The sequence below is a fragment of the Onychostruthus taczanowskii genome, unplaced genomic scaffold, assembly GCF_017590055.1.
Source record: "Onychostruthus taczanowskii isolate IOZ18803 unplaced genomic scaffold, ASM1759005v1 scaffold4, whole genome shotgun sequence".
Lineage (NCBI taxonomy): Eukaryota > Metazoa > Chordata > Aves > Passeriformes > Passeridae > Onychostruthus > Onychostruthus taczanowskii.
Window position 1 is genome coordinate 13,966,126 of NW_024501459.1, and position 19,023 is coordinate 13,985,148.

The following is a 19,023-nucleotide window of genomic DNA, read 5'->3' on the forward strand; positions in this document are numbered from 1 at the left end:
CCGGCACCGGGACAGGGACCGGGACCGGGACCTCTTGTTGGGCAGCAGGGCGCGGCCTTTTAGCCAGAGCTGCTTCGCCTCTGGCTCAGAGAACAGGTTTGTTCACGGATTTCCTTTGCTGGAGAGGTGACCGAGTGCGCACGTGTGTGGTGGGGAGGTGCTGCTTGAAGGGAGGAAAATGCGAGCACGAGAAGCGTGATTAAACCACTCATTAAGTTTAATGGCCTTGCTATTTATATTGGACTTGGCATTGCAGCAGTAGGCAGGAACGCATTAGCCAAAGGAAAATCTAAATATGGCCTAACAAAGCTGGAAGGGGAGTCAAGAATTTGGACAGAAATTGTATTAGTTTCCTCTTTTTTCTTTTTTTCTTTCCCCAAAAAACTACTCCTTTTTTTCAGGGATGCCTCTCCAGCTTGCAAGCTTCAAGCAGTAGCTTCATCAGCTTTACCAGGGCAGAGGCATATCCTGGCCAAACGATCCTTTGCTATAGGATTGCTCCTTGCTGTGCACAGGGAGGCTGCAGGCACGAGCAGGACAGGGGAAGTCTTGCTTGCAGAATGCATCAGGAGGAGCAGCATGAGCCTGGAAGTGGGAAACCACAGTCACCAGCTAAAGGCTGAACTTCAAACTGACAGGGGCAAAACTTAGAATTCAACATCCCTGTCCTGTGTGTCTCAGCTCACAGTGTGTAAACATCAGCCCTCTGATGAAAGGGAAGGGAATCAGCCCTGTTGTTCGTAACAAAGTCGATGCAAAGGTTATCACTGACTGACTGCAGCTGGTCCTTTGTTCTTGCACAGGCATTCATGGCTGTGAAAGAAGTGAGGTTCACATAAACAACTAACAAAAGTTATGCACAAGGGATTTATTACATGAATAATTTGACATACTCCATGGTAGTCAGATACAAGTGCATTTAATTAATGTTTTGTGGACATCATAACAGTCGGAATATTTCAGCTGAACAGTCAGTATTTGGCTGAATTCAAGCCAGTGCAATTCATGACATAACCAGAAACAGGGAGTTACAGGTCTACAATGAGGTTAGACTAGATAGCAACAGCATATTTATTGTCACATCAAAGCATTACAAAGTATGAAAGCCCAATATTTAAACTATCTCTAAAATGGTATTTGTACAAAGCTGTTGTAGATACTTAAATGTAAGGATTTGTCACATCAGTAATGGACCATGACTTTATTTTTGGAAGTTATTTGAATATTCAAAACTATTTGGGGCAACAAGAAGAAATGTAAACATCTGACAGTCCTTTGAAGGTCCCTTCTGAGAAAATACATTGTGTGCCTCAGGAAAAGTGCATTCTAACTGGTGTATCTGCTATGGCCAGTTTGACTCACATTCACTTAGCACCAGGTATTTATCCATTTCTGCAGTAAAAAGTTAGAAAATCTTTGTATTAACTCAGAAAAGAGAAAACAAAGTCAAAAGTTTTTTTTCTTCTTCTTTCTTTAGAGGAACAACAGGTAAATTAAAAAAAACCCCACCCAACATTTAAACAGTTACCTCTTATGTACAAAGGAACCAGGAGCTAGCAAAGCGCATAGCCCCTGAACAGTCTTTATTATTTTTTCTTCAGGTTCATGTACCTGAATATATGAGTTTATTTACAGGTGGACAGGTATCCACAGAAGTAATAATCAGAATTTTTCTATTTGGCTAAAAGTTGTATAAAAAAAGACAAAACACTGTTCAAATACTTTCCAAATATATATATATATATTAAAAGTATTCAGTATTTCCATCAGTGCCAGAGTTGGAAGCTCTTCCTCGTTGTAAAAAGTTAACTTTGTGATAGTAAGTGACAGCAAAGGACTGACAGGGTCAGTCAGAGCTTTGATTTGAGGGACTGCAGCTGGAGCTACCCCAGGCCCACATGCAGTTGCAGATTGCAGGGAAATGGATCCATGTGTGTCTGTTGCAGTGACAGGCCACGTCCTGGCAAGGGTGACCTGCTGCTCCAGAGAGCCTCCCACTCACGCTGGACAATCCTGTGGAACTCTCCGGGGCAGGTTCCCTTTGAAAACAACCACCCAAATACCTCTGAAGTAATGGAAACATTCTTTATGCAAATGAACAACTAGCATGGTGGGAAGGTAGCTCAATAAATGGAAAAACGTAATTGCCACACTAATTCTTGTAAAGAATATAAAATTAAAGACTTGGCCCCTCAAATACAAATACATACCGCAAAAATATTTTTAATTAACATAACCTAGATGAGTGCAAATCTCTGGATACATAAGAATATGACTGCCTTCATACTGGTATCAAATATTTAAACAGTTTGCATATAAACAAAATCTTTCTTTGTTGTTGAGTCCATGCTTGCTTTAGTCTAAAGCAAGGATATTCTTATTACTTCTACTTTTTTGGTCTTTCTTCCTGTAGGATAAAGCATAAGAAACACACTTCATTGAGCAGACTGGGCTGATGTGTATTACAGCGACAACCCAACATTTAAGTATGAAATGTTGCATGCAGTATGTTCTTCCTATATTTAATTACACCAGCTACAAGAACAAGACATCCATTTTCCATCTTTCCTGCTCCCTTCCAACAGAAGGTGCAGTAAAGCCAAGCGCTGATCCTTTGTCCCTTGCACATCCCAGCCCTGAAGTCCCCCAGTGATTAGGATGAAGGGCTGAGCACTTTGGGCACTGCACCGCCTGGGGCAGGTCTCAGCAGTGAGAGCACAACCCCTGAGGAGCCATCCCTGCCTCCCACGTGCTGCAGGGCACTGTGGGGAAGGGATGGTCAGAAGGAACCCGGGCTGCTGGGATGGCTGGAAAGGCTGTCCCAAGGAGGAGGATGGCATCTGCAAGCCCTGGGGCAGTGGCCTCTCTCTCCTTGGCACGGCTGAGCTGAGTGTGGCTTTGAACTCCTCCTGAGCCCAGGTGAGAGCAGCTGCTGGCCCCGCTCGGCCGCCCCAGCGCCCAGGATGCTGAGCCAGAGTGCAAAAGTGCTGGGGCTGGAGCAGCACTGGCAGGGGGAGCACAGACACCGCACCTCTGTTTGGCCATGCCGGGTCTGGGAGCCCAAAGTGGTCCCCCAGGGCATGCCAGGTCCTTGACTTGGCCCCAGGCCCCCAGCCCCTCTGCTCCTTGTGCTGTGCAGCTCAGCATTGCTCTGTCCTGCATCTAAGGGTTTTGGAGAGCTGAAACAAGTCAGGAGACAAATATCTGCCAAAGGAGGTGGGAATACCTTCAGCTCCTGAAGTTTGGGGGTTTCTAAGCTAGGTGAAAGGTTGAAGTGATTCAAGATACAGTATGCAGCTGTGTGAAAATGCATAGTTTGTATGTATACATTCATTTACAAAGACCAAAGGAAGGTCCTTTGCTATGTAGATTAATCACCATCTGCTTTTAACAAAAATGTGAGCTGACAAAGCTGCAGGATGTCAGTTAAACACACAACCTGGGAGTTAATGGTAGCTGAATGGCATTTCCCAAATAGAGAACTTTTTTTTTTTTTTTGCTTTTATGAGATAAGTTTAAAGTAGTTTTTCATTTGAAGTCTGTTGTTTCTCTAATCATGTGTTTTAGGATTTCAAGTGATTCCTATTCAGCTGTGGTCATCTCAGCAATGACAGACCCTGCTTTGAAGGCTGTTAAGAAGTAAAAACCCCAAAAGACAAACAACCAAACCAACAGAAACCTGGGTTTAGCTATGGCGTGTGAACTAGATCAAAACATGGTCCTTTTAAACTGCTGAAATTCTAGTTCAGTAGTAAGTAGTGCTTTTTTGCTGTTTTGTTTTTGGTCCTTTTTTTGCAATAGCTGAGCTAGTAGTAAGAAAATTCTATGAGTTTGCTAACTTTCTTTTTATTTAGTTGACACTTTGGAACCTAGCTGCTTCCTGTGAGGAATGTCTGTTATCCTGAGCATTCCTGAACATACAACAGTAATGTAACAGGCAGGATGGGCTTAAATTGAGAAAATCTTGGTCCAAAGGATCTATTTTAATGTTTTGCACTTTTTCTGAAGAAAAATTCCTTTGTCACTTGTGACACTAAAATACAGTGGTCTGCTTCTAAATGTAATTTTAACAAAGATCAGTGCTCTCTACTAATCAATGTGTTCTGTAAATATTTAATTCAGCAATGGATTGACTTTTCTCATGAGACTTTATCTTCATGTTTGTTTCATGTACTTGATTTTTCTTAGCATTTGGCTTAGATTCTTCCTTGCAATTTTTATTCAACTGTATCTATGGAAATGCAGAAAGCATTTCTGAAGCTAGAAAAAGGTAAGAATCTCATACAATCATTCACATGGAGGAGAGTAAAATTATCTAAGCATATTTTGCAATCTAAAGAAACATTGCCTATTGCTTACTGAACTGGTCATTTACTGGGAAATGGAAAAGTAATAAAGGTTTTTTTTTTTTTTTTTCCATACAATGAATATTAGAAGTGCAAGAGGATAAGATTTGCTCATTTTAAAATGCATTGATCAGAAACAAATTATTCATTACCTGAACTACTTGAGCAACTTAAGAAAAAAACAAACCTTCTCAATTTTTATGAAATTGCTCTGTACAAAGCTGGTTTACTGCGTTGATGAAACTCAAGAGCTCGTGCTTAGCACATCACAGATTCAGTAGTCATTCTTTAAAGTTTCAGGTGCAAGCAAATACTCCTCAGTACCTTAATTATTTTTATCAACTTTTAGGCATTAATATGCATATTGCTAATTTGCAAATGTTTCTAATTTAAGAAAAACAACTGAAATGTTTGGGGAGTCCTGACTTTTACTGAGAATGATTCCCAAGATATCTGAAGTCCATTGGAGGTACGCTTGGTTCAGCAGGCAGAATAGACTCATATGCTGACACAAAGATTTTAACAAGTTTTCATATGAAATAACAGTGAAATTCTCAGAGGAATTTTGCAGGGCCCAATTCTGGGTGGCTTTGATCCAGCACTAAATCATTTTCAGTGGCAACAGACTGCAGAGGCTTTTTGGTGAGTTATGGCCACAGTCCTGTGAATTCTTGACTTCTCCCCAGCTGCTGGTGCTACAGGGGACTGTGAGAATTAGACAACGGTCTGTATGGTGGCATTTTGCTGTGTGTTTTTAATGTTGTAAGAATGAGAAAAGCACCTGCTTCTTACAAGAAAGTTTTTTGCTATGTCCAAGTCACTGTTAGTGGAAGCCTCTTATCTAAATGTGCTGTGCCAGCCCACAGGCTGCCCCCAGAGCACAGAATCAAAGCAAACTGTGAAGGAATAGCATCTGTAAGTCTTCTCTTCTAAGCCTTCCTTCAAACACACATGGAAATACAGCAACCAGCTGGGCCACAGAGCTGTTATTTGTGCTGCCTGACAGAGCACGACCTTGGACAAGGGCCTGTCACTGCTCTTGTCACTCAGCTGAGCATGGACTGAGTTTTCAGACACCCTATGCTCACTATAAAGGTTTTAAGCTTAATTTGCCCCATAATTGCAAGAGCTGAGCCATGCTGTGCAGCCTCATTTCTGTGGTGGGCTGGATAGGTGACATCAGCCCACACTTCTCTTCAGCACAGGTACCACTGATAAGCACAAGGCTTGCACACCACTGGCAGTGTGCTTGCCTTGCTCCAGGGACTCCCAGTGGGCCCTGGAAGGACTCAACAGCTTTGCAGCACACACAAATACCTGGATCAGGCCCATCTTTTGCAGGAAGAACTGCAGCTTGATTAAAAATGGCAAAATGATACATTTGCAGTCCAAAGGGAAACTATACTGAGGCTATTGGAGAGCAGGTAGCTTTTACTTTTACCTATGGATGTAGAAATGAGCAGAATGTTTGGAAGCCTCTGAAAAGGAGCTGGGGTCTCTGGGAGGTGGCCAACTAAGAGCTTTTGCAAGGATGGATTTTACATGACTTCCAAGCTGTGCATGGTCCGTGCACACACACAGCCTGGGAGAGGGGAGCCCAGGAAAGATTCACCCTGGGGAGGAAATGAGCATCGCTGTCTCTCCCCTCTTCACTGCCACGTGCCTTGTTTTTCCCACTTTTCTTTGTGTGATTTAGAATAAAGAGTTTGGACAAAGTAAAAGTCAAAAAGGTCTTTATTTTTCAGCATGCTCCATAAGATTTAAAAGGATTCTGTGCTGGGGCAGAGTAGCTTTTCTTTGTTTAAAATGCTGAAACTGGCATCTACAAATTAAGACAAACTATGTACAATAGTGTGAGTGCTGTAAGCTTAACACTAAAACCAGAGGGAAGATGAGTTCATTAATTCACTTAGGAATAAAAGGATTGTCTTTAGGACACTAGTTCCCAAAATTAGTGGGGATGAAGCCAGGAAAAACCAAATGGAAATACTATGCCAACCTGGCAGTGGCCCTGCAAGTTGGGAGAGCAGCTGTTTAAAGAGGAAAATCTGAACTCTCCTGTGGCTTTGCTGCTGCCTTGTACTGCCATGAGCTCCCTGCCTGCAGAGCCCAGGGGCTTCGCAGGCTGCCCACTGCACAGCACGGGGAGAAACAGCTCCTGCGTGCTTGACTTAAACTCATTTCCAAATTTCTATGAGCTCCTGGCATGTTAAACTTGCCTATTAAACGGTTTCACACTTCTTTAAACTAGATTAGGCTATTTTTTTAAACCCTTGTCAATTAAACTAACACAGGTTTTGCATATAAGGAAATCTACCATCTAGAACTTTGTGTCCTTCTCATTCACATTCCACTTTAAACCATGATATCCATTAATGTATTGAATTTATCAAATGGGAAATAATTTCACAAGCTATAATATTTCTCAATGTATCATTAAAAAATGTCTCTGACCCAAACAGATTATTTGCTGTATTTTAGGGAACTTGCATTTTTATAAAAACATCTTGATTTCATGGTTAATTTCAAGTTAAAACTAGATTAATAAAACCTTTATTGTTCTGTGTATCAAAAATACATGGCCCAAAAAGTGAAAAATATAAAGTGCAATACAGAGCAAATTAAAGCTCTGTAATTTTACAATGAAGTGAAAGAGGGTTCTAAAAATAATAATTCAGAAAAAAATGTTTTTAAAAAAAGAACTAGAACTTACTTTATACTCTCTGAAACAAGATTTGATAGGAAACAAAGGAAGAGCAATGTATGCAGGCAAGAATTTCCCTTTTGTGACTGAAGCAAAAAAAAAGGATGTGTGGATATAGATACTGCAGTCTTCTGCAAGCAGAATGTTTTAGAAATCCCTTACTCATAAAAACTAGGAAATTGGGGTTTTAGTTTCCTACAGCTGCTTACCCTGTGCTAAATTCACCCCCTTCTAGGATGGAAATACTTTTCTAACGTGAGACAATATGAACAGCAAGTGACAAGAAAACATGCTTGCTGTTTCAGAGAGTTAAAGAAACCCACAGTGCAATTGATGCTGATGGTCCTCTTTCTTCAGTTACCTGATGACCCTTTACCTCTTGCCCAGCATTCCCACCACTATTAAACTGAAGCTGTAATAAAAAGAGGCTGAAACTCTGCACTAGCAAAGCAGCTGAGGATCATTCCTAGTTGTCACCAAGTCTGGGTAAGAAGTATACCCTGGTTCTCTGTAGCCCAGAGATTTACAGAGGTCACGACTTCCCAGCCCCTCAATGAACCTTGCCTGAGATTACTGTGAATAATTCCAGACTGGTTCCAGGGAGGAACAGGATCCAGTTAATGTTTTTCACACCCCTTAACTCCTCCAACATCTGCTTAGCAAAATCACGGCACAGTTAAGATGCAGTCTTAAGACACATTGGACGTGCAATTATTGATCTAATTCCTCTCTTTTCCCCCATATATTTAGTTTCATACCAAAATCAATGCCACCAGCCATAGGTGGAACTCCTGAGTTTAATGCTGTAGGGGTACGTGCAAGTTCAGGTCCTTAATGAGACTCCAGACAAGACAGAGTGGGATAAAGGCAGTATTACCACGCCTGCCCCATGAAAGAGCAGGGGCACAGACCCAGCAGGCCATAGCATTTTATACAGATCTACACTTACTGGCTCAAGCCAGCATAACTCAGGAAACTTCTCTCTAGAAATGCCTCTGCTGAGGGTAGGAAGAGCTTTTTCAACAGCAGCACAAGCTTATGTCACCTTAACCTGCCGTGGAACTGCAGCCTGACGCAGGATGCAGAGGTCTAAATCTAAAATAATATCCCCAAACTCCATGACTGACCAAGAGGATGTCTGGCTCCTTGCAAATGCAGCAGTGGATGGTGCTGTGTTAGAAATGCCAGAGGCAAGCGGTGGGGCAATGTCCCCTTTACAAAGCTCTACTAATGAAACACTAACTTAGGTAGTCTAAGAGTTGGGAAAGAGCTGGAAAGAGCCTCCTTTTCCTGGGGGTCCAACTTGGTTTAGGGCTCAGTGCTGGGTTTCAGCAAATGTTTGCAAAAAACTTGGTTAAGGTTCCAGGGCTCTGTGAGAGCCCCTACGGGAGCTGCAGCATGGCTCTGGAAGGAGGGAAAAGACCATGCCTGATTAGAAGTCTGACAATGCTGAGACTCATTCAGCAATTTTCTGTAACTTAAAAGCTATCCCACAGTTTTATTTTAATAGCTGAAAAAGAGGTTCTTTCTCTTCAAAAGAGTGTTCTGTGAACATGTCAAGAGTGCACGTGGATAACCAACCTCCCTCAAGCTGGACACAGCAAAGGCCCCACTTGAGCCAACAGCACAGGGACTGTGGTGGTGTGGACTCCTTTCAAACTGGGCTGGCTCTCCTGGATCCCATACTGAGAAAGCCCCTTCTCCCTGGGGCTGGTATCACTAGGGTAGATTACAGGCTGAATACCACCAGCCTAACAGCTCTTATATCTGCCACTAGGGAACACATCCAGAGTGTGGCCACTCTGGTATTACTAGAAACTCTTCCAAGAGCCCTGTACGTGTGCATGGGCGTCCACTGTATCCATCCCTCTCACAAAGCTGAATGCACAATCAAGCCCTCAGGGAGATTCACAGTTTCACAATCCCAATCCCAGTGGAAAGGACACAGAGGAAAACCCACGTGCCTTTGTTCTACAACTATTACCTGTGTGAACAGCCCTGGTCAATGATGTTATTCATGGGAATAACTGAACCCTCCTGAGAAAACCTGTACTGCTGTGAGGGCTCAGCGTGTTACACTTGGTCTGCATTCTGCTCTTAATTGCATAACAAGACTTTTAATCAGACTTGTAATTTACAAAAAAAACTGCAAAACACCAAAAATCAACCACAGAACTTCTGTAATTGACTGCTTAAGACCAGTTTCCTCCTACTGGGATCCAATTCTGAGCAATTTTTTTCAGGTCTTGCCTGACTGACTCAAGCCCCTTTTGACCAATGTCTCTGCATTGGTACTTTGGCCCTTTGTTACAAGTCTGTCAAACAGGGAAAGGACCAAACAGTCTCTGTGCAACAGACCTGATTATTTCTGTCTTTCAGTTAATTCTGGACTCGGAGCACAAGACAAAAACAGTAAGAGAGATGGGAAGATGATCTGTATTTCATTATTTATCAGCAAAAAATCCCCAAACAAGGGTGAGATAGCCAAATGAACTGTACATGGCAGCCTGTATTCCATCAACCCTGCAGTGCAGATGGAGAGAAGAAATATGTGAGTGGAGCTTTAGTTTGATTGTTCAGATCTTTCTCATGACTGAACAATGAATGCTCAATGCAATCTTTTCCTGCAATCTTCTGCTTGTATGAACTCTCTACTTAAGCTGGAGCAGATCATGTTGCATGGTCTCATTCAGACTGTACAGTATCATGAAGAACTCGATTTTAAAAGTTTTTTTTTTCAAAATGATACCATTCAAGCCAAATACTGGTAATTTAGGAATATTTTCACCATCAGAATACAAAAAATCCCAAACCTTTGAGAAAATGCAAGCAACAAATCAAGGGAAATTTCAGACTAAATTATCTCTGTAACCAAGGGAAGTAGATTTTTTTTCTTTCAATAATCCAGAATTTGTTTGGCTTTGTAAAGGTATCTTAGTTTACTTTTGTCATGGAAAATAACATACCACTAATCTATGTGGTTTACGATCTCTCGCTCTCCTTCTTTTGGTTTTTAGGAATTCCCAAATCCTGTTTCATAATGTATAATAAGCAGTTATAAAATTACACCAACATTCTAATTTCAGAGAGGTATTAAGATCCCAGTGCTAAAAAAGTTCATTTTCAGAGAGTGCATGCTTGCAGTGATGTACAAACACACATCACTTGCTTCCCTAATTTAGCCCTTTTTAAGTATTGCACCTGGTTAATAAGGCTACTGTCTATTTTCTTCTAAAAATTACACATAGGCAACATCATTTGTGGCTTAAAAACATAGTATTCCTAAAGTTTTAGGTAAACTCATTTATTTATTTGCATACTCAGAGCTCCTATGCCTCCAGTTGCCCGGAGGAGTGTTGAGTGTACAGGGAATACAGATGGAACAAGAGAAATTTATTTAATGTGACTTGCTATCATGTATTTTTTTTTCAGTGAGCTCATGTAGGTTTCTTTGAGCTTGATGTCAAATACACACCTTTTACAAACTTAACCAATGCTTTCACATGGTGAAATGTACAGCTGAACTTGTCTCTTTCCCACCTTCCCTTCTGCAATGCAAAAAAACATAATAAAAAAAATTCTGTAAATTTGTCTGTTCTTCTAAAAGATAAAATGCATAAATCCAGGAAAAGGTAGATTGTCCCAAAAAGTGCATATTTCAGACAAAGCTACAGGAGTATCTGCTCTTGCCAAAGCCTGATTTCAGAATAGCTCAAAAATGAGTGCCAAACTTCAGGAGCACAAGGAGTCTCATCAACAAACTCCACAAGTGGAGGTAAACACATACTCGAGGGCTATGATGAACCTAAGCCTACATTTTATTCTTGTAATACCAGCAGTTCTATGTCTGTGCAGTTGTACTTTGTAATTTACAGACTATGTGCTCCCCTTCCCTGAAAGATTTGTTGGCATCAATTTAAGAATTAATTACTACAGTTAAAAACTGATACTAAAAATTCTGATACCATGTAAATGCCATTTACATTTGTAGTTCTTAATACTGAGGATGCTGATTTTTATTCACTTCATTATACACATTTGGGAAGTTGCAAAACAGAGTGCCTGGACACAAGAAAAATAATTGATAGGAAAAGATTATTATGGATCAAATAGGATTCTTCTCTGTAAAAATAAAGCAAAATTGAGAATTTGCAAAACTTGAGGAATTTCAAAATCCTAGACAGCCCAATTCAAAACCTTGGGTTCACTGAAGCTGTTACCTTTGCAGGTATGACAAAAAAATATGTGATGACATGTTTTCTTTTAATTTCATGTAGAACTAGCCCTTTGCAAAGTGCAGTACACAACTCTCCAGGATACCATGCTGACATACTGCTTTTTTGCATTTGCTTGCTGAAGTCATTTGGTAAGAAGTAATTCAATTACAGACAAAACATGTTTTGACCAAGCAACTTTGTAGACAAGAAGCCCTTATATTTACACTAGACCCTGAAAAGATTTACATAAATGTATAGATTTACATTAGAATTATGGTTTAAGCTAATTTTTGTATTTTTATGGGGTTTTTTTTTGTATTTGGAACTTCCTAAGCTACAGCATTAAGTAAGATCACGTTCATCAATTAGTGCTTCATTCTAATTTTAATAATTCAAGTAGTGACATATTGCTTTTTTCATTTTGCCTAAAACAGAAAAAAAAATCATTCTCTTACACATCTTCCATTCAAACAAACTCGCATCCTCTGCCTTTACAGCCCTCTCATGTTCCCTGAGGAAATCTGTTTCAACTGTTTTCTTTTTTCCTGTCTTCCAGAGACAGCTTTTTACAAACACTTTAGTAACTTTTGTTTATCTGGCTATTGCCATTAGACATCATATATTCATTGATGCTGGGTATCACATACTATGTTAAGGACTCCAGAATCAAACCTGAATCTTTAAGAGGATTGGCAAGCAGGAAATACCAACACTCAAACACTTTAGAATGTTCAAGCCCATCTTTAGATGTTAATTACATAAAGAATTCAGATTTAATGCTGAAAGAGCATTTATATTGCTAAATTTATTTCTCTCAAGGGTATATGAGAGATCTCACTTTCAGATTCAAATACAGAAGAAGAAAATGCTAGGTGTTAAGATATATCAAAAACCAGCAGAACACCAGCTTGTTACTAAATTTATCTATTCTCTTCTATTTCATCAACTGAAAAAATTCTTGCTGTGAATGTGAGGAAACACACCAGAGCAACTTTACTTTCTTCTGGCTGGTGCCATCAGAAACAGGCTGATTTCCCCATTCCCAGAGTCTTTCTGCATTGCTGTTACAAATGGTCTGTGTGAAGCACAAAGAACGTGATGAGTACTTTCTGTATTGAGGAATAAGCTAAAAAAGTTGCAAGTGGAGACACACACCTCCTTAAATCCCACATTTGGACAGAACTGAGAGCATGGTCAGAGTGAAAGCACTGCAGTCCAAGACAGAAAGAGCAGTTCAAGTGGGCACCCTCAAGTGTAGGTGTACATTGGCTGTTAAGATTTTCCAGCTCCATATGGATGCAAAGAAAGGCCGCTCCCATCTAGGAGACAGAGAGTGTATTTAAATGCTCAGCTTGATTTCTGTCCATGACTTCCTTCTAGGTATTTTCCAAAGGTACCATAAAACTCTGCTGAGCTTGTATTAGAATAAAATCTACACTATGATACCTCATACCTGCCTGGTTATGTACTAGAAAAACCTGACAAATGCAGATTAAAGCCCAAACTCCATACTGCTCTCAGTTCCAGTGCTACCACCTCACAGGAAGATTGAATAAAATATAAATATACTATCAAGATGAGGCTTTACAAATGTTTCCATATCAAAATATTGATAAGAAAAGGCGCAGCACAACCTTCTCCAGCAGATGACTCTAAATTTGAACCTATAGAAGGAAGCCTTACTGGCAACCTCCAACATCTCTACAAGAGGCTAGCAAGCCTCTAATTCCATGTCCTGCTTCCAAGATCATGTTCCAATACGTTTACAGGCAGCAGAAGAAAGAAATCACTTTGCAGTGCGACACTTACAGCGATTGTCCTGGATTCTCAACAGGGCCATTTTAGCTGGTCCCAGGCCACAGCAGGCAATAGAGAACCATCCCAATGTACTGGATCAGAATGAATGACAAAATGATATTAGTGCCAAGAACATCTGGGACATTGCATGGTGCTGGAATCTATCGTGCAGGTTCTATAAGAGCTTTTGGCTAAAGCTTTACCTCCTCTTGTGCTGCCTATCTAGACATTATTGTGAAAAACAAAAGGGACAAGGAATAAAGATAGCCAATGACTGCAAGGAACCTGTAGATAATTAGATAGCTAACATTCATACCATTCTAAGGATTTGGGAAAATTTGGGAACAGGCATTGTGTTCAGCTTACTCACACAAGCAGGGCTGACCTGCCAACAGGTACTGCTAGGTGATGACTGGTATTGGTTAAAAGTGTAAACCTGCAAATTGGAACAGAAGTTTTACTCACTTTGCATCTTGTATATCCTGTTGCATTTGTGCAAGGCACTAGAGAATCAGGCACAGTGTTTTGTGTGGAAACCCTTTTATGACTAAGATGATCTGAGTTTTAATAACTTCACAGAGGAGCAGCTGGAGCACAGTCAGTATTAAAAATTGCCATTAAAATTTCCCACTTCTAAAATTATCTAGTTTTCCAAATCTTTTGGGAAATGGGGTGAATGGGGAATTGAGAAATAGTTTTGTTTTAACAATGAAACTCCTAAAGAAAAAATATTTGGGATGAGTATGGTTGATCTCCACTCTGATACTGATGCTGGCAATTTCTGTTACCAATGTCAATAAAACAGATCCTTAAATTTTTATATCAGGTTCTGGTTCTTGACATAGATAAACCACCATCCAATTCCCTGTAGCACATAGACACTGCACGATGTGTTCAAGACATTCCCTCCGACTTCTCTGGGGGGTCAGAGACAATGACCTACCTCCCACAGAGAAACCAAAAACTGGAACTGTCATCACATGTAGTGATGACGATAAATGACCACAGCACTCAGGCTAGCTCCTCCTCAGGAGAACAAAGAAATCTGCTTATTTTGGTCAGTACAGAAGTGTGAGATAAATCAGGTGTTAGGAGGACAGCAACACAGCCCAAAGCAACACAGAAACAAGAGACTGAAAAATGGACACGATTACTCCAGATTATGATCAGTACTGCCAGCAGAAGGAAGGCTCAGCTGACACTTCTGTCCTTGCTGGCTGTGTGAGGATCACAAAGGGGATCTTGGCAGGTGCTGAACTGCTCGTGCAACACGAGTTAACTGGAGCTCAAAGCACAAAGTGACTGCGGAACGCTCTGCGCGGCCAGGCGGCCGGGCTGTCGCCGGCCTTGCCTCAGACGCGGTACCTCAACAGGTGCCTACTCATGAATCAAAATGCCACAGCCATAGCAACCAAAACTGATTTAATATAAACTACTGATTAAAGGTTGAGTAAAAATACCGGTAATTTAGCTTTGTCCCGCAGGATTTATCAATACCTTCTGACTCGTTAACACCAACTTTCTCTCCAGTTTTGATGGTTTGTGGCTTTAGTCCTTTATGTAATCCGTATTCAATTTGTACCAGAGGGCAATCTGGTCTGGCAACAAAACCATTCTTCTGTGCAGAAATTTATAAAGAATAATCTTATTACAATAATTCCTGAAGTGCCCTCGGGAAAGTTGCTCACAATGCCATGACATTATAGAAAAAATACACAATCTGATACATTATTTTCAAAAATCCTCCAAAGCAAAAAGGAGGTGAACAACAAATATATAGGCAAATACTGTTAGTCCAACAACAGTCGAATTATGGAACGCTTTATAGTTTTGGAGCGCCTTGAAAATGGGAGGCGGGGAACAAATTGGCAGGAATATCTTGGGAAAGTCCCAATTTTTAAAAGTTTTATCAAAGCAAGTACACCATCAGCAAGCCCAGTGTTTGAAGATGAAATGTCTATGAATTACTATGAGGTATTTATATTTAACCGTGGAAATTGAAAAAATACAACAAGTAAGGAAAATCCATATTTTACTAAGAGGAAAGAAGATAATACAGTGTCTATGTATATCTGCTGACCCTTAGTGCCATTTTTCTCTATTTGTAAAGAAAACAATCTTTCTCTTCCCTGTTAATTTCAGATTTTATATACACATATAAAACTATATAATATATATAGTTTTACATGTATATACACACACACATAAAAAATACTCATACACACTCATATGTGTATATATCTCAGGGTCTTACTGGATTTCAGAGTCTGTTTCTCTTTTTTTTTTGTGACTTAGAGAACACAATTGGGAAAAAAAATCAAGTAATTGCATGCATGCAAGCGTATCTTGCCACTTGTGCATGTAAATTACACAATTTGTAAATAACTGCAGAAATAGCATGCTCAAATTAGGCACCTGATTGCCCAATTAACTTGTTCACAGAAAATCAGATGATAACCTTCAGTAGCTCCTATTATAGATTCTTCTTTTCACTGCTACCCTATGGAATCCTCAGTGTATATTCCAAACAACTCTACTGTTATTTTGTGCTTTTACACAGACACAAGCAGCGCTGCACACTTAATAAAGCTATCAAGTGAACTTTGGACCAGATTTTAGAAAGTTGTTTAGATACTTAAAAGTCCTCTTATGAGAATGAGACAGCTTAGACAATTAAAAAAAATTAGAAAACTGTTTGGTCTAATTTCAATTGGTTCAAATGTTATGAAAAAAAATAACCCAGGCATTTGTGGCCCTTCAGCCTCTATTAATAGGCAAAGTTTTGCTTCTGTGTCTTTGATTTTTTTTAAGACGTCTTGTTTTCTTTAACAGGCAAGTATTATTTCGCCATGTACATTCACTTCCTAGTAAATCCTTCCTTTATTTTTTGCATTGAAATAATCATTAATTAACAGTAATTTGATACAAGTGGACACAGAACACCAGGTTGCCTCATTCCAGTGTATACTTCCTAATGGACAGAGAAACTGACATACCCAAATCAATCCAAGTACTGCAAATAGAGAAACTCGTTAATTCATCTATCAAAATGAGTTAAGGAATGGTCTTTTACCACAAGTATGTTGTTCCTTTGCTGTTGTACTTCTTTTTCCGAGATGATGTTGTGGAAAGAGGGTATTTTCTTTTCTCTACCAATTTTTTGCATCAAATAAATCTTAGTATAAAGCAAAACTTTAAAAGAAAAAGCTGAACAAACCATTATCTTAACAACAATCTCTGAAATAAGAGAAAAGGAAGCAAAAGCAGAACTGCTGGGCTGGATCGTTTCCCTGAATTAGTTATTACATATAATCCTCGTGGCTGCATTTACCAGTCCTTCACAGGCCTCCTGCAGCAACATCTGTGCTGGTCCAACTGTTCCTCCCCCCTCAGAAAGGGGAGAGTAATAAAAAAAGCTACTGGAGCCCCCTTATATCCTTGTGGGTTTCAATCAAGCATCACTGTATTTCTTCCCTCAGACTTCTCGTGACAGTATCTGCTGGTGACTTGCCATTGCTGCTTTTCTTCCTCTAGAGGATCAAAATCCAATTTGGTACTTAAATTACTTTGTTCCACTCCACTGGTCTGTGCCTCTTTTAAACAACTTCCATGAGTGCTGCTTGTCCTTCTTGCAAAATCAGCTTTGCTTTTCTCCTATAAGCAATCAAATGAAAATCCCAACTCTTCCCCACATGCCCTTTTCAAAAATATAATCATGATCATTTGTATCAGGAGAATTATTTAGCAGTCTCCAGTCTTAATACAGCTTTTGTTGAGAAAACTGTAGCTTATATGACTCTGAAGTGTTTATTAGAAAGCTTTCAAAAAGAGATCTTCGTTTCAGGAAAAGAAAAATTGTTCAGTTTAGCAAATACAGATGTTCACAGCAGAAAGACTGAAATGGTTAAAAATGATCCTAGGGAGCAAGCAGCTCACAGAGTTAGCAAAATGATTAACATTTTCCTTTCTTTTACAGAAGAACACTAATAGCTGCTCTGGTTTCCACACTTACTGAGACAGATTTTGTTGTGTGGTCTTGGTTTTGCTTTTCTTTTTTTTCTTCGCTCTATTGCTCCACACAGGTTTTAATTAGTGCTTCTCCTTGGCTACAAGTGCTTCATTTAGAAATACAAAGCTCTTTAAAAACAAACAAAAAAAAAAAAAAAAACAAAAAAAAACAAAAAAACAAACAAAAAGAAAAAACCACAAAACCACCAAAAAAAAAACCAAAAAAAAAAAACCAAACCACCCCGAAAAACCAAAACCCCCAACACCACATCACTGGAGGGGAAAATGGGAAGTGATCAGTGCAGCTGCAGCAATCTGCTTCTGCTGTTGTCCTCCCCCTCCCCAAATCCTCTGCATAATTTCAATCATTAGTCGATGAACCTTTGGCAGGCCTTCTTCCATCGGCAGGCAGTGCACCACATATCTCTGTTCTCCATCCCATAGACCTTCCGACACTTTTTCCCCTCCCCTCTAGGCTTCCTGTCAGAGAGAAAGGGAAGCTCGTTAACGAGATGCTTTAGTAGTTTTGCTTTTCACCCTAAGACCAGGACAACAAACTCAATGGAGTGCAGGAGGCAAAGAACCCATGGTCTTTCATGGGGTTTGGGCTGGTTTCATTCCAGCTGGGAGCTGATGAAGTGACAGACACATGTATGGCCATGACTCCATCACCCTCAGGGACCAGGCCTTCTCCTTGCCTGGCTCCCACAGCTTCTGCAGCAGCTGCTGAGCCTGCTCCTCTGCTCCTGGGATGATCCCAGGAACATACTGCCCTGACTTTAGCCAGCAACTAAACCTGGACTTAGTAAATTATACTTCAGCCACATGAAGTGCCAAGCTGTAATGGGCAGTCATAGCTGTTCCACAATACAGGCTAGGCCATGACAGGCTCAAGTGCTGCAGAGCTGTGGTAAAATATTCGGAATAGCTCAGAGCAGCAGACCTCGACCATCAACAGGTATCAGCTATGCCAAAGCAGAGAAAAGCTACCAGCTCCTAACCTTGCTGGTCCTTCCTGCAGTTTGCTCTGAGCTAATTGACTGAAAAACAACAAAGTGAGTGGGAAGTTGCTCTCACTCACAGCACATTCTCGTGTGCACCTTCTCTGTGGTCCCCAAAGCCAGCAAGGTGGGCAGCACCTGCTTTTAAAGGTGTAACAATTGTCCTGTTTTCCAACTTACAACCACACTTGAAAGATCACAAGTTTAGAAAATGATCCAAGTAACTGTTAAAATGGAGTTTTTAATTCAACATACAGCAAGACAGCAAATCTGAGGAGCAATGCTTCACCAAGCAATGCAACGTTCACTACTGCAATACCACCTGTCCCAGAATCTTTAAATAAAGTAACTGTACCAACAGAACTGTTTAATACCTGTTTTATATGTTGCACGGCACACATGGGATTCCTTTCTTGCATACCCACATATTTTCTGGTTACTGAACATTAATTAATGGGCACAGTCCATGAACTGGGAAGATCCCAAGTTTGGTTTGTAGAATATGCAATGATCTGAGAGTCATGAAGAAAATGAATAGCATGAAATTTTCTTTTTGCCTCATTTTTGGGTACAGTCACCTTTAAAACTATGAGAAATAAGGAGTTTCTTTACTGTAAGAAATTTAGCATTACAGTTTGATTTTTGAACCTAACTTTTGGAACACTTTAAAAGTAGATTCTGGTCAAATATCAGTTAAATTTAGCAGTAATGAATGCAGCTTATGTCTAGGAAGACAAGGCATAAAAAGCTTTGCCTTAATCTAATTTATTGTAAGACAGGGCTTCTTATAGTTCATTCAAAGCCAAATGACATTCTAACTGAATGGTGATAAACACATCAGACCAGACTTTCAGGGAAAAGTGCAAAGCCAGACAGTGCAGCTGAACTTTACCTTTGATGGTAGCAAAAACAAAAATAGGTTCTGAACGCTTACTTTGAAGAGCTCTGGC

General features: G+C 40.2%; 1 protein-coding gene across 9 annotated transcripts in view; it reads right to left on the reverse strand.

Moving 5' to 3' along the window:
• Positions 1 to 855: 855 nt before the first annotated feature.
• ZNF704 (zinc finger protein 704) overlaps positions 856 to 19,023 on the reverse strand; it is a 102,896-nt gene continuing 84,728 nt past the window's right edge. For 6 of the 9 annotated variants that reach the window (XM_041412494.1, XM_041412489.1, XM_041412493.1 and 3 more), the window contains 3 exons: positions 17,454 to 17,552; positions 13,077 to 13,156; positions 856 to 12,342 (listed from right to left, as the gene is read on the reverse strand). In XM_041412494.1, coding sequence (XP_041268428.1) covers positions 12,332 to 12,342; positions 13,077 to 13,156; positions 17,454 to 17,552 — 190 coding nt within the window. In that variant the 3' untranslated portion in view covers positions 856 to 12,331. Of the gene's footprint in view, positions 17,553 to 19,023 lie in introns of all 9 variants that reach the window. The other 3 variants (XM_041412495.1, XM_041412488.1, XM_041412487.1) reach the window with 2 other exon arrangements.